Genomic DNA, 18,380 nt, shown 5'->3' on the forward strand with positions numbered 1-18,380 from the left:
ACAGTTTCCTGGTCTGTTTAAGGAAATTTGTCTTCTGTTGAACCCAGCAGGATTGTTCTGCCACATGGTCTGCAACAGCGGAACATACTGTGTTGCAGACCTTTTGAGAGTTTTGCACAGACTCCCTGTACAAAGCTCAGTCAGGGGAGGGAATTCGAGCTCAACCAAGGATACTGCAGGAACAGGACAGGTCTTTAGAAAATTAAAGACAATATTTAAAATATTTAAAGGCTTTTAAAACAATATTCTTATTGAGCAGTGATTTTTTTTCCCACCTTTTTTTCTCACATTCTAACATGCTAACATTCTAGCATACAAATCCTTTATTTTCATCCATTTTAGCAAATGATTGAAAGTAAAAGTGACAGTCACCATGACAGATTACACAGTATCATATAGTAGCTCAAGGGAAAAGCTCAAGATCTTGTCAAAAGCTGTCAGCACAGAGACTATTAAATGAATAAAATAGCACTTATTTTGGTCATTTTAAATGTCTGGAGAAAGTTCTCACCTCATATATGATCAAATCAGAGAATTCAATGGCTTCACAAGAATTTGCCTTGTTTTATAGAGGTTGTTGCAATGTTGCTAACCTCCAAAAATGTACAGAACATATCTGCTCTTCATTGGCTCCTGACAAATCAACAAACAGTTACACAAGAAGATGATAATTCCTAAGACGGAACAGAATCTGGATACACGACAAAAATCAGTCGTGTGAACAAAGAACATAAGGCATCTTACCTGCAGAGCATGCAATAAACCACATCCCAGAGTGTTACACATCAGTGCAAACATCAGAGCAATCTACTGTATGAACAGCGCACAGATGGTCGTGAATGCGGCTGACCATTCTGGGTCTGGGAACACTCAAAACTATGCAGATTAATCACTATCGTTTGGTCAGTAAAGGCATACATTAAAAAAAAATAGTAAAACCAGAAACATCCAAGCATTTATTGATCCAGTTCTGCATATTTCTTTTCACAATTATGATGAATAAAACCAACCTACTGCTCTGATTCATGACTTGAGAAAAGACAGGGAAGATGGGCCATATTGTGTGAAAACCTAATGCGAATGGGTTGTCAATAATCCTCTAAGGCAAAAGTAGAATATCTTTCATTGTGTTACTGCAGAGAGAATCTCTGTCTCAAAGGTGGAAACATTGTTGATATAACAACAAAATAAAGATTTTAATAAAGGTCATAGGATGACCAAATGTCAGTTGAAGACGAAATGTTCATGAAGAATGAAGACGAATCAATATTACTGATGGACCTTAGAGTCTAAACTTACCCTTCAGGAGGGATGACCCAATTATGGCTTACAAAAGACAGGTAGCAGAAAATCGTCTCCTGAGATTGAAAGGGGAATTGAATGAACTGAGTACACAGAACACCTAACGGATTAGAGTGTAATGACACACAAAATTCTAATTTGATATTATACAATATGGCGGTGTCTTGATACTATGTTTTTATAATAATAAGCATTACCTGAATAGGTGCCTTATGTTTCCATTTTCGATTGATTGACTCTTTTTACCATATGCCAGTTTTACCATAGTGTTTAGCATTGAATTTCTTTGTCCACACTCCACAGTGGTAGTTAGTGACCTACAGTATATGAATGTAGACATGCATTTTGTAACTATTTCTGGTTTTATATAACCTACGAGGGACAATATATGCAGAGAAAAGTTGCAAAAAACAAAAAAAAACAAAACAAAAAATGCGGTTAGTTTATTTCATTCAAATGTTTTTGTCTTTAAAGTGAATTGTGATATCAAATAAATTTCGCATCTCTGACATGCCCCAAGTGCTTGTTCATAAGCATCTAAATTTTCAAGGTGTTAAACTACTAAAATCTTGTGTAAGGTTAACAGAACTGAGATAAAAACTTCTCACATCCAACAGTGTTCTGAATAATTTTATATCAGACTATATAAATGTGGCTATAAAATAATAAATTTGTTTATACTGATTCAAACAGACCAGTAAGTCGATTTCCATTCCAGTGGTGGATTAGAATCCCAGTAAACTGTTAATGTCAAAGATTCCAAAAGTATAATAAGTAAAATTTTATATCAGTGTTTACATTATTCTTAGCATATACACTATATTGCACATGTTGACCAGTCACATAGCCAAGTAGCCATATCTACTTGTTGACCATCCCATAGTTTCAGTCCCCCTTTGTTGTTAATAACCTCCACTCTTCTGAGAATGCTTTCATGAGCTTTTGGAACGTGGCTGCGGGGATTTGTGCCCCAACAGCATTAGTAAGTTTGGACGTTGTTGTCAGATAAGGAGGCCTTGTGTGCAGTCAATGTTTCAGATCATCCCAAAGATGTTCAGTGGGGTTGAGATCAGGACTCAGTGCATGCCACTTGAATTCTTCCACTAGAATCATGGCAAACCATGTTGTGGGCCTCAGTTTGTGCGCAGGGACATTGTTATGCTGGAGAATACATGAGCTAAGCCCCATTGATCTGATGAAGAGGAGTCCTTAATTCTACAGCAGATAAACACATTGTTGAGTAGGTCTGATGGTCAGGTGTCTACATACATTTGATTATATTGTGTATATTGCAAAAGAGCTTTGAGTTAGAGTGGGAATAAAATAGCAAAATGAAACATTTCTAGCTTTCCATGTCTGAAGGTTGGACCTTAGAGTTATTAAAATCCAGTGCTTGACCAGTCATTCCGGTGATTTATTTAATGTGTTTTGAATCATAAGCAATGTCTGCCTTGATACAAAAGAGAGTTTGCTGCATGCTTTGGTTTGTGTGTGTGTAGCTTTAAGGTATACATACCTCTGACATAAAAAGTATACACAGTTATGTTAAAATAGCAGATTCTGTGACAAACAATGTAAATGTGAAAAAACATGACTGAACTTTACATTTACTGGAGAAAGCCCCCCCTAAAAACGAGAAAGGAGAAAGAAGGGGATTATTGAAAGGGGTTGTATAAGTGTTCAGAATATTGTGTTCAGAATCAACCAATCACATTCAAACTCATGTTAAGTACTTGAGTTGTCAAACTCAACTAGTATACACGTTACCAAGGAAGTGATTCTGATTAACCTAAATAAAGTTCAGCTATTTGTGTAGGATTGTATTGATCTTGGTGGCATCCAACTGCAAAAAACATGGCCCAAAAAAAGCTTTCAAAACATGAACGGATCTCAGCGATGAAAGGTCAGGTAAGAGTTCTAAAATATTTTTTTCTTGATTTGTATCATAAGGTTTTTTTCTCAATAATGATATGCTGAAGCTTGATAAACTGTTGTTTTTTATTTTTTCTTTGCCAAACTAGTGAATGGAGGCAGGCAGAAAACAAACATAACAGCCAATCACGCTGCACAATGGATTGCATACTCACAAAGTACATATAACCAAAAATGCAAAATATGCTACTGTCTATTTCTGACAAGTCTGTAAACACTACCATTTTTTCCCACAGTTTAAATTCTACCACCCAGTAGAATACACATGGAGTGTAAAATTTTATTCAAGTGTTGTTAGCCAGCCATTAAGCAGTAGAGTAGAATGAGCCATTTTTTTGCAAAATAGCAGATAACAAAAGCTGTAAGTTCGATTACCACCTGTTCATTATAATACAGGATTGTCCTGTATTAAAAAATATAATACTGTTCATACTGGTACTAACTTCATACAAATACGCTAAGTCTTCACAGCATTGAGAATAGATCATAATAGTGAATAAACTCAAAACAGGAAGGGCTGCCAAAGGGCTGGGCTGCCCATTATTATTCCTCACTGAAAGTAGCAAAACATAATGTCCTAACTAAAGGTATAAAGCCAAGTATAAAGAACAGTTATGAAAGAAGGCTTTTCCATGCAGCTTTGTATAATATTTTGTGGACTGTATATTTGTATTTTTTTTTAGATATTTGTAATACATTAAATCAAATGAACTATTGATTTATTCAACCTGCATTTTTTTTAGATGGATACTTGCTAAAAACTGTCACAGTGTCTACCAAATGCCATAAATAATAATTAAATTCTCTCTCATGCTAATTATTAAGATAACAGATAAAAAAATATTGTTATTGTATTTTTGGCCAAATGCTCAGCTCAACAGTGAAGACAATCATCAAATGGCACAACATGGCACATTGCGATCAACACTGACATTATTAAAAACAGGAAGTCCGGTCAAACATTTTTTCCGGTCAAACATTTTTTCATAGAGAAAACCGTCCAGAACATTCACCTAGAATGGAAAGTACTGGTGGCTTCCTACATGTGGAAACAACCTCTTGTTTTCTTCACATATTTGGACTATGGAGTAGAGAAGCCAAAATATACATTTTTTTCAAGAAATATTACCTAAACCATGTAATAAATGTGGGACTGTGGTTGAACTTTTGACCATTATTCCAAAACAGCACAAAAAATAGCACATAACTACAAAAACCCCATGCCCATAAAGTAGCACGGGGGCTTGGGGACTGTTTTTCTTTAGCCAAAACTTTAATGAAAGAGGAAATCACAAGTAGCTTAGAATATTCCTCATCTGATGTATGCTAGAAAGAAGAAGATGAAAAGGAATTTGTGTGGCTTCAACAAAGCAACAAAGGACAATTGAGCCAGAGCCTAGACCAGATTCCAATTAAAAATCAGTGGGGTGACATGAAGAAAGATGCACTCAACATTTGATGGCTCTAGAATGTTTTTGCAAGGAAGAATGTGAAAATATTACCGTGTGCATATATATATATATATATATATATATATATATATATATATATATATATATATATATATATATATATATATATAAATATTAGACACGCACTCACACGTATATATATCCTAGATTTTGAGAGGTCCGTCATTGATTCATCAGCCTGTCACATGTCAAGCTGGCTAGAACAACCGCCAGGCCACCACGAAATGTCCCAGTGCTCCAGATGGCCAGACTGCCCTTGCACTTGGGTTACTGTATCTTATCTATTTACCAGCCAGATTACTTCTTTAGGAGTTTTGTAGATGGAAAAATAGTCCATGTGTAAAAATGTGCAAAACTTGAAGTCCACGAAGTGGCACAATTGGTACCACCTACACTGGCATACAACCTCAAACAGACATCAGAGTAAAAAACCCTACAAGTGACAGTTAGAACTTGCTGCTGCTGATATAGCTGTTAGAGTTGAGAAAATGCTGAGAAAGGAGTTGGAGCTAAAGCCTTCAACCTTCTGGTCTGACAGCCAGGCTGTAGTTTGCAGACAAGAACACTAGATTTGGTACATTTTGCTCGACAAGTTTGCTGTTAAAAGAGAAAATACAGTAACAGTGTTGATATATTGGAGCAAAGTTGAATTCAGCTACTATGGCAGCAAGAGAGGCTAGTGTTAATACATGTATGAAATGCAAGTAATGGTGCCATGACCCAATGTTTCTATGGAAAACAGAAAAAGAATGGATTATAATGTAAATGTAAATTCCCTCCCACTCCATTTGAATGACCCTGAACTCAAAATAAACACCACAGTATATGGTGCTGTAATCGGAGAGATTAGAAATCCCAAAAAGACAGCTCCTTAATTGCTTTTCAAGTTGGATCAACTGAAAGAAGGCAGTGTCATGGTATTTAATATAAGAAGCAACTTTCAGTCACTCAATCCATAAAAATAGAAGCAGTTTTAACCTCAACACAATTACCTATTGTAAGAACTACAGAGCAAAGCAGCTGGTTCAGATAAAAAGAGAAGTCTATGCTGTCTTAACATTTGAGTTAATATTTGACCTGACTGGATTTGGTTTATCTGTAAATCACACAAATGTACAGTACTTCACAGGCTGACCAAAGGAACACACAGCATATGAGACAATATCTTTACTTTATCTACAGTATATATGAAATATGTTACCAGATCAAACATTTAATAATTAATTAAAATAAACGCCACTCACTTTTCAGTTTAATATGAAGTTTTGCTGCTATCTGTCTGAACATAGAGAAATGAAGATACAACATTGTAGTGGACATTTCTGTCAGCCACGGACATACTAGTTAAAAAAAATTACCTTTCATCTGTAATTAAATGCCAACTGTTTGGAAATACAGAGAGTATAACCCACTTTCCACACACAGAGAATAGAGAACAGGAAGAAAAATGAAGATACATTTATATTTTATCAAGCAGTGATGAAAGTTCACAGTGGCAGAAATCATGTCCTGTCACATCTCAGGAAAAGATAGGGCTCATAAATGCCAACTCTGTAGCTTGAAAGTTAAATCCAGATGTGTGATCTGCCGACGTGTTAGAGGTAAGATTGAGGAACAGTCTTAACAAAGCAGGTCACGTAGCGCAGGGCATGTAGAGATCACACACTGGACACTGACTGAGTCACTTTCAGCCTAGAACTGTGATAAAATTGAAAAGGCCATGCTTCAGAAAGAAATTCAGAGGAGCTTTAATTCCCCAGTATCTTCACACCATGGTGGAATGTGGAAAAAAGGCAAATTCATAAGGCAAGACAAGGTCTTTGTTCTATTCCACATCGCGCACATCCTTGATGATGAAAGTTTACACAAACTCTTCTTTGTGACATAGAGGCAATTCTTATAGCTGGGGGTTGACAAACATGATCCTAAGGCATTAACCCCATTCACATTCTTCTTCTGAATTCCCATGTTGCTTTTCTACATATCAGAATTCGAATATATGGAAACAGATGCAGTACCAGGTTGATGTGTTTTTGATGAGATAGACACAGGAGTACTGACCCTTGCGTTATTAGAGTACAGCCATTTGTGGATCCTGACCTGAGTAGTGAAGGTACTACTGATACTAAAAGGTAGTAGAAATAGCAAGACATGCTTTGAAAACGCCACTTACCGAAAGATATGATATTTGTAAATAATTCTTTATTTATTCATTTTAATTAAATGATTACTATTTTTATTGTTTTATGTGTAATTATTTTCTGAGTGTGTACTCCCTGCCCCAATGTGATTTAGCATGATGTAGTTTAATGTGACATAATGTGAAAATTATGTCCTACATGCTTGCAGGAATACTTTAGTCAGTTAACTAACACTTATTTTTTATATTTATGTGAGCTTGGCTACATGTATTTAAGACCAGAAAAGGAGTCACAAACCCAGGTGTGCGAGAATGAAACCAGCATGATTCGGCATGGTTAGAGAAAAAACTCATAGCACTCATAGCATTCCATTCTTCTAAACACCTATACGAATTTAGTACATTGAGAAGTGAAGCATGAGCAGCAAGCTGAGCATTGTGCGCACTGGTGTGTTCTGGGCATGCTGTGCACCTCACAAGATGATACACTGTTCTTTAAATAAATGCAAATCTCAGCTAATTACAGTGCACTTCCTTGAGTGATTAGAGAAGCAGTGTAGCAGGAATGATGCTTTACATTATGCATTTTGCATATTGCATAACAACACACTACAAAAGTACCGTATCTTACAAGGATTAGCACAAAAGTGGTAAACTGGCACATAGTTCATGTGGAGTATTTAAAATATAAATACACATAGGCTATACGCAAAATCAGACCCAATATCACATCAATTATTTCTCCAGTCACTGAATAAGTTGAAAAATTGTGAGTAATGAATTAATTAGTTAATTGATACCTAAATAACACTCCACTATCCCAAGTACAAATAAAATATCTTTATTAACACCAAAGTTTTTATTGACACATTTGTACCTGCAAAGTCTGTGTGTGTGTGTGTGTGTATGTGTGTGTGTGTGTATAGAAAGATGTATTTGTAGGGTAGATCATCGGTGACCTACAGTGAAAAGAGGATGAGGATCGTCCTCCCTGTCCCCTCGTTACCATGGTGACGAGACAGATTAGGCTGGTCTCCCATCATTTTCATTCCATATAAATCAAGCCAGTATCTCTCTCTCTCTCTCTCTCTCTCTCTCTCTCTCTCTCTCTCTCTCTCTCTGTATTATTTTATTCAGTTCAGTTCCATGTGCTCTATTGGCATGATTATTATCTGCACATTTCAGTGATTTATTTTTATGGCTTCATGTTTAATGTATTTCAGAATATATCCAAACAGGGTCAAGGTCACAGCAAGGTTAAACGTCTAAAATAGTTTTTTTCTCAGAAGCTTTCTTGTCGAAGTGTATTTTAAGGGTATCTCAGCAAGAGAAGTTAGTAACAAGAAGGATTAGACTTGTTTGAAGGGATGGTATCCTAGTTAAAACCGCCGTTATCAAGCACAATCATTTAATCTGGTAATTGCTCAGTATAGTAATTGATGATTACATTCTTCACTTGTCTTTGAACATCTGATTTTTGCAGTGTCTATAGTAGTGTTAATTTCGTCACCTATTTTTAATTCAGTCTTAGTCTTAGTCTTGTGCCAAATGTCCTTGTTACAGTAGTTTTAGTCATATTTAGTCATTCACATATCTTTTTTGTTAGTCTTAGTTTTAGTCGACTAAAAGTCTCGTCATTTTAGTCTAGTTTTAGTCAAAAGAAAACTCAAGGTATCTTAGTCAAGTTTTAGTCGACTAAAAGTCTTTTAATTTTAGTCTAGTTTTAGTCAAAAAATTGTAGCTTGACCACATCTGGAATCTATTGTAAGAATAAATACAACGAGGCCTCATTAAATGCAATATCAGGAACACAAATGATATAGTGGAAATAAATAACTTAATGAAAAGCCTAAGATCAAAACTGTAGGTGTGTGTATATATATATATATGTAAATTACCAACTTAATGCAAGTTATACATGGTATTGCACACACCATTATTGATGATATTTGGAGCAATATTACATGTAATTGTTAAACTTGATTCCCTTACATATACATTTGTTTTTAAGCCTAATTATTAAATCTGATTATGAATGTGATTGTGACAGAGGTGTGGGAAGAGGTTTCACGTTGGGGGTGCTGAGTTTTTTCTGTCACCACTTTTGAATAAGAAACAATATCAAGGCTATAAAACTTGTCAAAACTCCGTGAATCACAAAAGTATCAGTGAGAAGTTTAGAACACTCGTTTAAACAGTGCATACACTCGAACTTGACTGCACATCACATTTTTTACTTTATTGATACTGCTTTTAATCGTAATGCAAAGACCGGTCATCGGGACATAAGCTGTCATGTACAATAAAAGAGCCTGCGCAGCGACAGGAAATATAATTTAACACAAAAAGCCGCCTAGACCAGGGGTGGACTTGCGCTCAGGATTTTTATTTATTTATTTATTTATTTTTTTGAGCAGCGTGTGGACGAATTCTTTCTACACACACACACTATTTTATTTCTTGATAACAGACCGCTGCGAACTATAACACACCGTTGCCATGAAAAACAGCGTTGCCATGGACACACAGGATTCTAACTGTAGAGACGGAGCGCACTATTTTCTTTAGAGGAAGCAATACAATCGTTTTTAAATCAATAAACTCCTTTTTAAATCATCATTTTGTGTCAAATTATTGATTTATTTGGTAGGTAGCAATATAATAAGCGGGATCCGCTTCACGGACCTGTAACTTGAACAACAGCGCGAAGCCGCGACCTCGTTGTGAATATTTTAAAGGCGTAACAGCTGATGAAAAAGCAGAGACAATTGTAGGCGAAAATGAAGAGAGATTTTATCTTAGTTTTTATTTTATACAAAACATTTTCGTCTCATCTTTTTTCGTCAACAATAATGCATGTTAATTTAGTCTTAGTCAGCGTTTTTGGACAGTGGTGCAGTCTTGTCATTGTCTCGTCTTAGTCATGAAAAAAAAGGTTGTTGACGAACATATTTCGTCTCGTCTCGTCTGACGAAATTAACACTAGTCTATAGACAGAGAGAGTATACAGTATATAGAAAAGGAAAGATGCCAATCCTCTTTCATCGTTCTTTATCAAGAAACACAAAGACACAAACTAAGCTAAATAAGATATACAATGCTATTAATTGATATCTTAATATTTGTATATTTCTGATCTACAAATTCAGGCCTTTTATAGTTCCTCTTTTGTACTTTTATAGTTTGCCCCCGTTCACAGTCTTCTCCAGTCTACAACCGAAAAGCACTAACTATAGATACAAGTTGATCTTCTGAAAGCCATTATATTATTCTTATGGAGAAACCTCCCAACCCCCTAAACTAACCTTGTGTGTTTGCAGTAGTAGTAATTGTGCTCATGAGAAATGAGACTGACTACTGAGTTAAACTGCTTTAGGCTTGACACATTTTGTTTATTTTATAGATTGTAAATTTTTAGCCTTTCATCTTGGATCCCATAAGTTGCAACCACTAAAAATGCTATTATACTGTAGTTGTAACATAGGAATAGACAGTGATAGTCAGATGAAGCACACTGGAAAATTTACAGCTCAGGTTCATGGGTCTCGCTTTGCTCAGGGAACAAGTATGCAAACACAAATAGTAAAAAAACAAAATGGTACAGGCCGCTAAGGGCCAGACACTGCCAGATCACATCATCACCCTTTTCTCATCAGAGAAAATGCCCCTACAATACAAATTAATGGCATAAACTCTTCTTAGACAGTGGACATTAGAAAGCCAGGAAACTTGCTGAAAGTTTCAGCAGGTTACGTCAGCTGCTGATGCCTTCAAAATGACACTTAGTTTACTTAGAGAGTTAAAGCAAGCCTGTTTGATCTGATGCTTTCCTCTCTCCATTGGATGTTTCTGACTGATTCTCTATAGAGTTTCTGTATATCCTCTGAAAGCCTGTCTTTTACACATATGGGAGCTCTTTGTTCCTCTTTCGTGCCTGTCCTTGTCTCTCACTTTACTCTCCACATTTTACACTCTGAGGTCTCCTCTCCTTGATGGACTCTTGGGTTGTTTTTTTTTTGGAGCTGACAAACCTATTGTGAAATTCTACTACAGTATACTAATCGTTCCCTTCTAGCTGGCCTCAGACCTTTCTCCACAAGCATGTGCTGCCATTTCCCCATCACTGCACAAAGAGAATTGTTTTAGGCTTTAGGGTTGAGTTTGGTCCCTCTGTCTCTCTAGCCACCCTAATTCCAGCCCTCATTCTTTAGCTTTTAGCATTTCAGGATTAGCTTTGGACTTACAGATAAGTGGATCAAACCATAAGCTGCTTTGCACTAGGGGGTCAGTGTGGGTGTGCGTATCTACTGGTGTGTGTGTGTTTGTGTGCTACATACGATGTTTAGAACTTTGTAACCCACATAAATCCACATATATCATGACAACTGTTACATCACTAGGAACAGGGAACGTAAAGCTGATGAATGTGTCTCATGCTGTGTGTTCGTGTATGTGTGTGTGCATGCTTGGTATGTTTAAGAAGTCATTGCATCATGTATCATAACCCTCTAGATGGACTGAATAATCTTTCTGGTTTCTTATTTATTCTTGTCAGAGCTGTGTGTGTGTGTGTGTGTGTGTGTGTGTAAGAAGAAAAAACAGAGAGTGAGTGTGTCAGTCTCTGCATGTATTCATGTACTGGGACGTTTTTGTGATCCTCAGTGCTTTTTCAGCTCTGCTTGTGAATATGAACACACATGTGAGCAGCTGCTGTATCTTTCTGCTCTCTCTGCCTGTTCACAGCTGGAGGTCTGTAATCCGTGTGCCACTTCCCACTTTTCCTTTCCTTTTTCATCTTCTACCACATCTTCATATGTCACTTATGCATCTCTAAACGACATGCCCAGTTGAAGGCATTTCTCTTTAAAAGGGAAATTAAGCTCATTTAGATGCACATGCTTACTTAACACTACCATAGCAAGCATCTTACAGATTAGGGATGATGTTTGATGTGTGTAAAGTATCTTAGATCCTACAAAGGATTTCACTCTTTCAAAGCAGCATAGTTTTACTTCTCTTAGCAGATGGAGACTTACTGTACTAACAGCAGGAATGGTTTGTTCATGTGTATATTTTTTTAAATAGTCATACATAAATAAATCACAGAACAAACCCAGACAGTCCCACAGTGTTTTTAGTCTTTGTTTGATTAGATTATATTTTGAGTACTAAGCAAATGGACAGATTTAGCATGCTGTTGGGCCATTTACAGTTACTCTTCTCGTCAAAGATATTTGCCAGCGATGTTCATTTATTAATGAATAACATCTCACATTTTTAAGCATTTAGAGTTAATTGTAATATTATGGTAGACAAGGTAGTTCCTGTTATCACTCACTTACACCCATTAACACATGGACTTCACAAGACCTCTAAAGACGTTGGATCCGTTAACTCTTGTCAGTTGTGAGATGTGGCCTTCATGGATCAGACCTGTTTGTCTTGCACATCCCACAGATGCTTGATCAGGTTGAGATCTGGTAAATGTGGAGGCTGAGTCAACTCCTTGAACTCTTTGTATTGTTCCTAAACCATTTCTGATCCATTTTTGCAGTGTAACAGGGCTCATTATCCATGTCAGTGAGTCTGGGCTACCCATGACCCTGTTGTCTGTTCAAATGGTTGTTCTTTCTTGGACCATGTTTGGTAGATACTATCCATTACCAGAAACACTTAATAAGAGTTACTCTGACCCAGTCATCTAGCTATCACTAATCGGTCCCTATCAGAGTTTCTCAGGGATCAACACTTGCTCATTTTTCCCACTTGCAGCACATCAATTTTGAGACTAAATTCACTTGCTGTCTAATTTATCCTTCCCCTAGACAGATGCTATTTTAATCAAATAATCAGTGTTATTCACGTCACCTGACAGTGGGTTTAATGTTATAGCTGATCAGTGTATAGCAGCTACAAACAGTAGTTTGTTAACAGCCTCTTTTTTTATTCTCTCTTGACACTCGTGGCTGCTATAATAAACAAATATCTCCTTACTGAAAGCTTCACATCAACAGCTATACTTTATTCTTTGTTAAATAACAACATACCGTTTTGATCAATTTTGTTTTTAGTCTTTATTTTTTGTGGACTGTCTCCTGTGAACGAGCTGTTGCTATAGAAACGATAGCATATTAAAACGGGGACATTATTATAAACTTTAATATTTATAATTTTATATTTATAAATTTATAAACTTATAAACTTATAAACTTAAATTAAAAACTACAGACCTGTTGTTGTAGAAAAGGAGTCCATACTTTCAGATCTGAAAATTCTGCAGTGCTGAGGATAATGCATATTAATACCTTGTCAGAATACATGTAATGGAACAAATGCTATGCAGTTAATTAAGTGTCAGAATGAATGGATGTATAAAATAAATCCTTTTTTTAAATCCTCTGAGTTTTTTTTCTTTATAGTAGCATGTAACTTGCAGCACTCCTCCGAAAAGTATGATGAAGCGTTGACAATATTGAAAATTACCATTTAATACAATATACAGATGACGGAAATACTGGTTTTTAATAGTTTTTAAACATAATTTAATAAACTCATTCATTCATTCATTCATTCATTCATTCATTCATTCACTAACTACTTTATCCTGTTCCAGGTTTAGGAGTGAATGTTGTTCATAAATGTGCATTATTGTGTTTTGTGACAGTGTCCTGCTCAGTGCTAAGGTGACACAACTGTGATGTTCCATATTTAATGTGAAAATGATCTTCTCCTTCTCACCTGGCAACAGATGTTTGTTGTGTCTCATGCAAACAGGGAAACCTTATCTCGTGTGTGTGTGTGTGTGTGTGTGTGTGTGTGTGTGTGTGTGTGTGTGTGTGTGTGTGTGTGTGTGTGTGTGTGTGTGTGTGTGTGTGTGTGTGTGTGTGTGTGTGTGTGTGTGTGTGCATGTATGTGTGCCTGTCTGTCTGTGTGATGTCATTGTCTTCTTCTCTAATTAAGATAGAATTCCTCCTTTGTGTTCGGTTGCATCATACTAAAAATATCACACCCTAAAAATTGCAGCCCATAATTGTGACTGCTCATAAGCAGCTTCAATCGTTCATGTTTTTTTCTCCACTGTTACACAGAAATACATGTTTTCCTTATGGCCTATGGATCTTTATAATCTCAGACATCTTTGCAAGCTTCTCATTCTTCTCTTTTCCTTTTCTGTCTTTTCATCCTGCTGCTGAAACTAACCCTGTCTCTGACATAGACTGGCATTATGATGGTAAGGTGTTACTCATTCTCTTTATCACTTTCTTTTTTCTCCTCTGTTGCAAAATAATCTTCTATGGTTCTGTTCCAGTGTGTATTTTTATGATATTTTTAGCAGTCCAGCAAATATATATATCGAAGCTAAAAATTGCAAAGCATAAATGTAAACTGGAAATCCAACATAGATTTTGCTTTTTTCTGACCTGAAGTAAAGAAGACTGGGGCTTGCGGTTTCTAGTGTTCTTTAGTAGATGCTGTTTTGGCAGGCATTTCTCATGCATTAATGGGATGTACTTAAAAAAAAGAATAAAACCTATACATTAAAAGTCATATCAAAATTGCATTATTCAATATATTTGTTCATGTACTGTATGGCCAAAAGTATTTCAACACCTGACCATCACAACCAGATGTGCTTACTAAACGTTCTTATATAAACCAGTGGGTATTGAGTTGGTTGTCAAGTTGGTTCCACCCTTTACTGCTATAGCAACATTCACTCTTCTGTGAAGTTTTTTTTCTTTTGATTTTGGGATATGGCAATTTGTCCATTCAGTCACAAGGCCATTAGTAAGGTTAGGCACAGATGTTGGGCAAGAAGGCCTGAGTATTCTCCAGTTAATTCCCAGAAGAACACAAGTTATGTTTGAGAATAAATTGAACCCTGTATTGGTTAAGATCAGGGCTCTGTTCAGGTAAAACCAAGCTTTATGCACCTTGCTATGTGCACAGGGGCATCATCATGCTGGACATGCTTGGGTTTTTTTAATTCTGGTGAAGCTGAAATCATTAACTGAAACACACACAACATAATTTTGTGGCAGTTTTATGTGGAAGAATCACATAAGGGTGTGATGGTCATGTGTCCACATACTTTTGAGAATGTAGTTATTCAGTACCTTACAACAGTATTCAGTTTTATCACTATGTGAAAACCACATCACCTTCTTGTATGAAATTGAAATAGTAAACCAGAGTGGTTTTAATTCTGTGTTTATCCTTTTTTCACACAGAGTGTAAGTTATATCGAGCTGGACCGCCTGCCACCATTGTGACAATTGATGAAGAGAGTCCAAATGGTAGGTACCTACCATTTTCTTTGGTTCCATTGTGGTGTATATGCTTGTTACCTTCAAATCATGCTGATTTTACATTAGTGATTTGTTTGCTAAATTGGTAGTGCTCACCTGATAAATATCTAAGCCTGTCAGGGGTCAATATGTAAATACAGTCAGGTCCATTATTATTTGGTCATTAGCCACGTTATCATTATTTTAGTTGTTGAATAAAGTATGCCGGAATTAATAATAAATAAAGAAAATTAGACTTTCAAGTTGAATTATTCGGTACTTACATTCAAATCAGTTAAATGGTGTATTAATTATAGCACTTTTATATATTATATTATGTGGTGTTTTGTTCATATCCTGTTTTAAATGAGTAAAAGTAATTGGACAATTGGCTGTTCAGCTGTCATATGTCCAGGCGTGTTTTAATAAGCAGATAAAAGGTCTACGGTTGATTTCAATTGTGACATTTGCATTTGGAATCTATTGCTCAACTGAATCTCAGTGTGACATCTTTAGAGCTGTCACTGTCAAGTCAAGTCAAGAAGCTTTTATTCTCATTTCAACCTGTTGCATATATAGCTGTTGCAGTACACAGTGAAATGAGACAACGTTTCTCCAGGATCATGAAGCTACATAAAACAAAGACAAAGCTAAGGACTTAGTAAGTAGTCCTAGCCACATAAAGTGCATCTGTGTGCAACCTGGTGCAAGCAGTGCAAGACAACACAAACAAGACAAACAAGACAGTGCAGGACAAAATACAGTGCAAACAGAAAATACAAGACAATACACATAATACAATACACAAAAGACAATACACCAAAACAGCACTGACCAGTGTAAATACTGTATGTTCAAACAATATTGTGTGTGCAGAAATACTGAAATGAACACAGTATTATAGCAGCAGTTACATGAGATATTGTAAAGTATTGTGCAAAACAGCAGTCGACTGAAATGTGAGACAGCATGTGCAAAGAGCAAAAACAGTGTGCAAAACAGCATGTAAACAGTTTGATGGATATACAGTATATTGGAAGAGTGTGTATATGGTGTAGGTCTGTGCAGTCCATACAGCTGATATGTCAGTGAAGCAAGCAATCAATAAGCTTAAACATCAAAACAAACCATAAATGAGATAGCAAGGTATGGCTATGTGTGGACAAATAAACTGTTCAGTACATTCTTTAAAAAATATCTAAAACACTAACAATTATGAACTCTGCGATAAATGACAGAACATTTCTTTCCCTGGTGAAGAAAAAAACAGTTGGCCAGATTAAAAAGATCTGCCAAAAGGGTGTAAATACTTATAAAACAGAAACATGTCATAGGACACTTTTGTTAGTACTTTGTTGGATTGTAATATGGTTAAAAAAAAAAAGATAACCCTTGAATGACAGGTTGTAGAAGAACTCAATAAGCCTGATGTTCATTCCAGCCTGGATTTCTGCTGAAATGTTGAACTTGAATTGACTCAGCTGAATATATTGGCTTTGACAAATTCGTCTATACAGTCACAAACTCACTACTATATTAGCCATCACAGTAGAGATCGTTATCAGAGAGCTCAGCAACTTGTTGTCTCTTGCCGTGGCCCTGTGTGATGATTGGCAGTGCGTTTCTGTGAGTGGATTGAGTGTGTATTGTTTCTAAGATTGCAGATGTTGTTTTGTTGTTGTGACAGCACACTGGGGCCTATTAACACATAAATTGATCTGAGTAGGCACTGCTACACTGCATAATACACTCATAATGCCTGCCAGGACAGCACCAGACCCAGCCATGCGTTTGACACCACTGTCTTTTTGTCGCCATGTGACAGTTGCTGGCTTCAGCTTCTTGCACATTTTTTCCTCTTTCATTATCCGTTCTTGAAGATATATTGGTCATCGCTGGGTAGAAGACTTGAAGTAAAAAAAAGCATGTTTGCTGGCACAGGAAGGCTTCAATAACACTGAGCAAATGACTGCTGAGAGATGTATTATTCTGGCAGATGAGTTTAATGAGTTTGATTTGCTCAGTCTCGATTGCTGTTTGTTTCTTTGATGAGTTTTGCTTTAGAATTTGAACAGGTTTCGTCACTCTTGTGGTTCAAAGGATATTAGCAATAAAACACTTGTTCTTATCCATTTCCAATACTTCACTTCACAGTGTTTGGTATTGCTATTAGTATTGCTGCTTTTGTGCATGTGTCTATACAGTATATGTAACAACGTGTTGATTCCACTTTCGGTCTGGAAATAAGGAATTTATTTACCTTATGTGATAAAGGTGGAATGGAGAGCAGGGGCATTCAGAGTGCTTCCATGTAGGTTTTACTTCAGTGAATCGTGTATGTGGAGTGCTCTGGGGCTTCAAGATAAGGGCATTTAAAGACTCAGTATTGCCCTACAGGTCAGCTTTGGCAGGAAATAAAAGAAGACATGGACATTAGTTCAAGAGACAGCTGTCTTTTTCGTTGTCTCTGTCATCTTGGGTTTGCTGGCTGTACTTCATTCTTTTTGGATGCACCACCATCCAGAAAGACTTATGTTACAAATCCTCCATCTGTGTGTATGTTTCCAGACAGATTTGTTTTGACTGCATGCGGTTTTGTTTTTATTTTGGTTGTTATCCAAGCTGCTGAATGCATGTTGCCAGTTTTTCTATTGCAGATTTTGACAAATTGTAGTATCATGGGAGTTGGTGTATTTCACAAAAAGCTATTCAACCCAGCTCTCTGACTGCACATGTTCTGGGTAAGTGGTGACTTAGCAGTGATAGGGAAAGTTCATTAGCCCAAAGGTTGCAGGTGCCAGACAGGGCCTGATAGCCAGAGTCTAGTATTATTGTCGACTGCTTGGTTTGCTGAAGCAAACCTTGAAACAAGGTAGAAATTAACTTTATCTGAAACGTTTGTCCCGCTGTTAATTATAAGCTGTGTTTCAGATTTACTTTACTGTATATACACGTGATTGTTGTTTTATTTTTGGTTGTCTTCTGAGGTGCAGTCTGTTGAATTTGCTCAGGTAAATCTGAGGCACCTCATTTAGTCATCACAGGTCATTGACATTTCGGAAACAGCCCTAAATTATTGGTATCACTCAGCAGTCATAAACATACATTAATCTATGCCTGAAACATCATATGTAGATACTTAGGCAAAGGTTTTTAACTATAGACTATTCTGTCTGATCAATGATGATTCATTATATTGTCATTATACTGCTTTCATTATATTGTCTGTAAAATTGTGACCTTCTT

The 18,380-nt window shown here is 36.4% G+C and overlaps 1 protein-coding gene across 1 annotated transcript in view; it reads left to right on the forward strand.

Moving 5' to 3' along the window:
* Positions 1 to 18,380, forward strand: part of pcdh15a (protocadherin-related 15a) — a 185,766-nt gene that overhangs the window by 24,428 nt on the left and 142,958 nt on the right. Inside the window, exons 3-4 of the mRNA XM_060872456.1 lie at positions 14,063 to 14,077; positions 15,078 to 15,143. Of these exons, the coding sequence (XP_060728439.1) occupies positions 14,063 to 14,077; positions 15,078 to 15,143 (81 nt within the window). The remainder of the gene's footprint in view (positions 1 to 14,062; positions 14,078 to 15,077; positions 15,144 to 18,380) is intronic.

Source organism: Tachysurus vachellii, chromosome 6, assembly GCF_030014155.1.
Source record: "Tachysurus vachellii isolate PV-2020 chromosome 6, HZAU_Pvac_v1, whole genome shotgun sequence".
Lineage (NCBI taxonomy): Eukaryota > Metazoa > Chordata > Actinopteri > Siluriformes > Bagridae > Tachysurus > Tachysurus vachellii.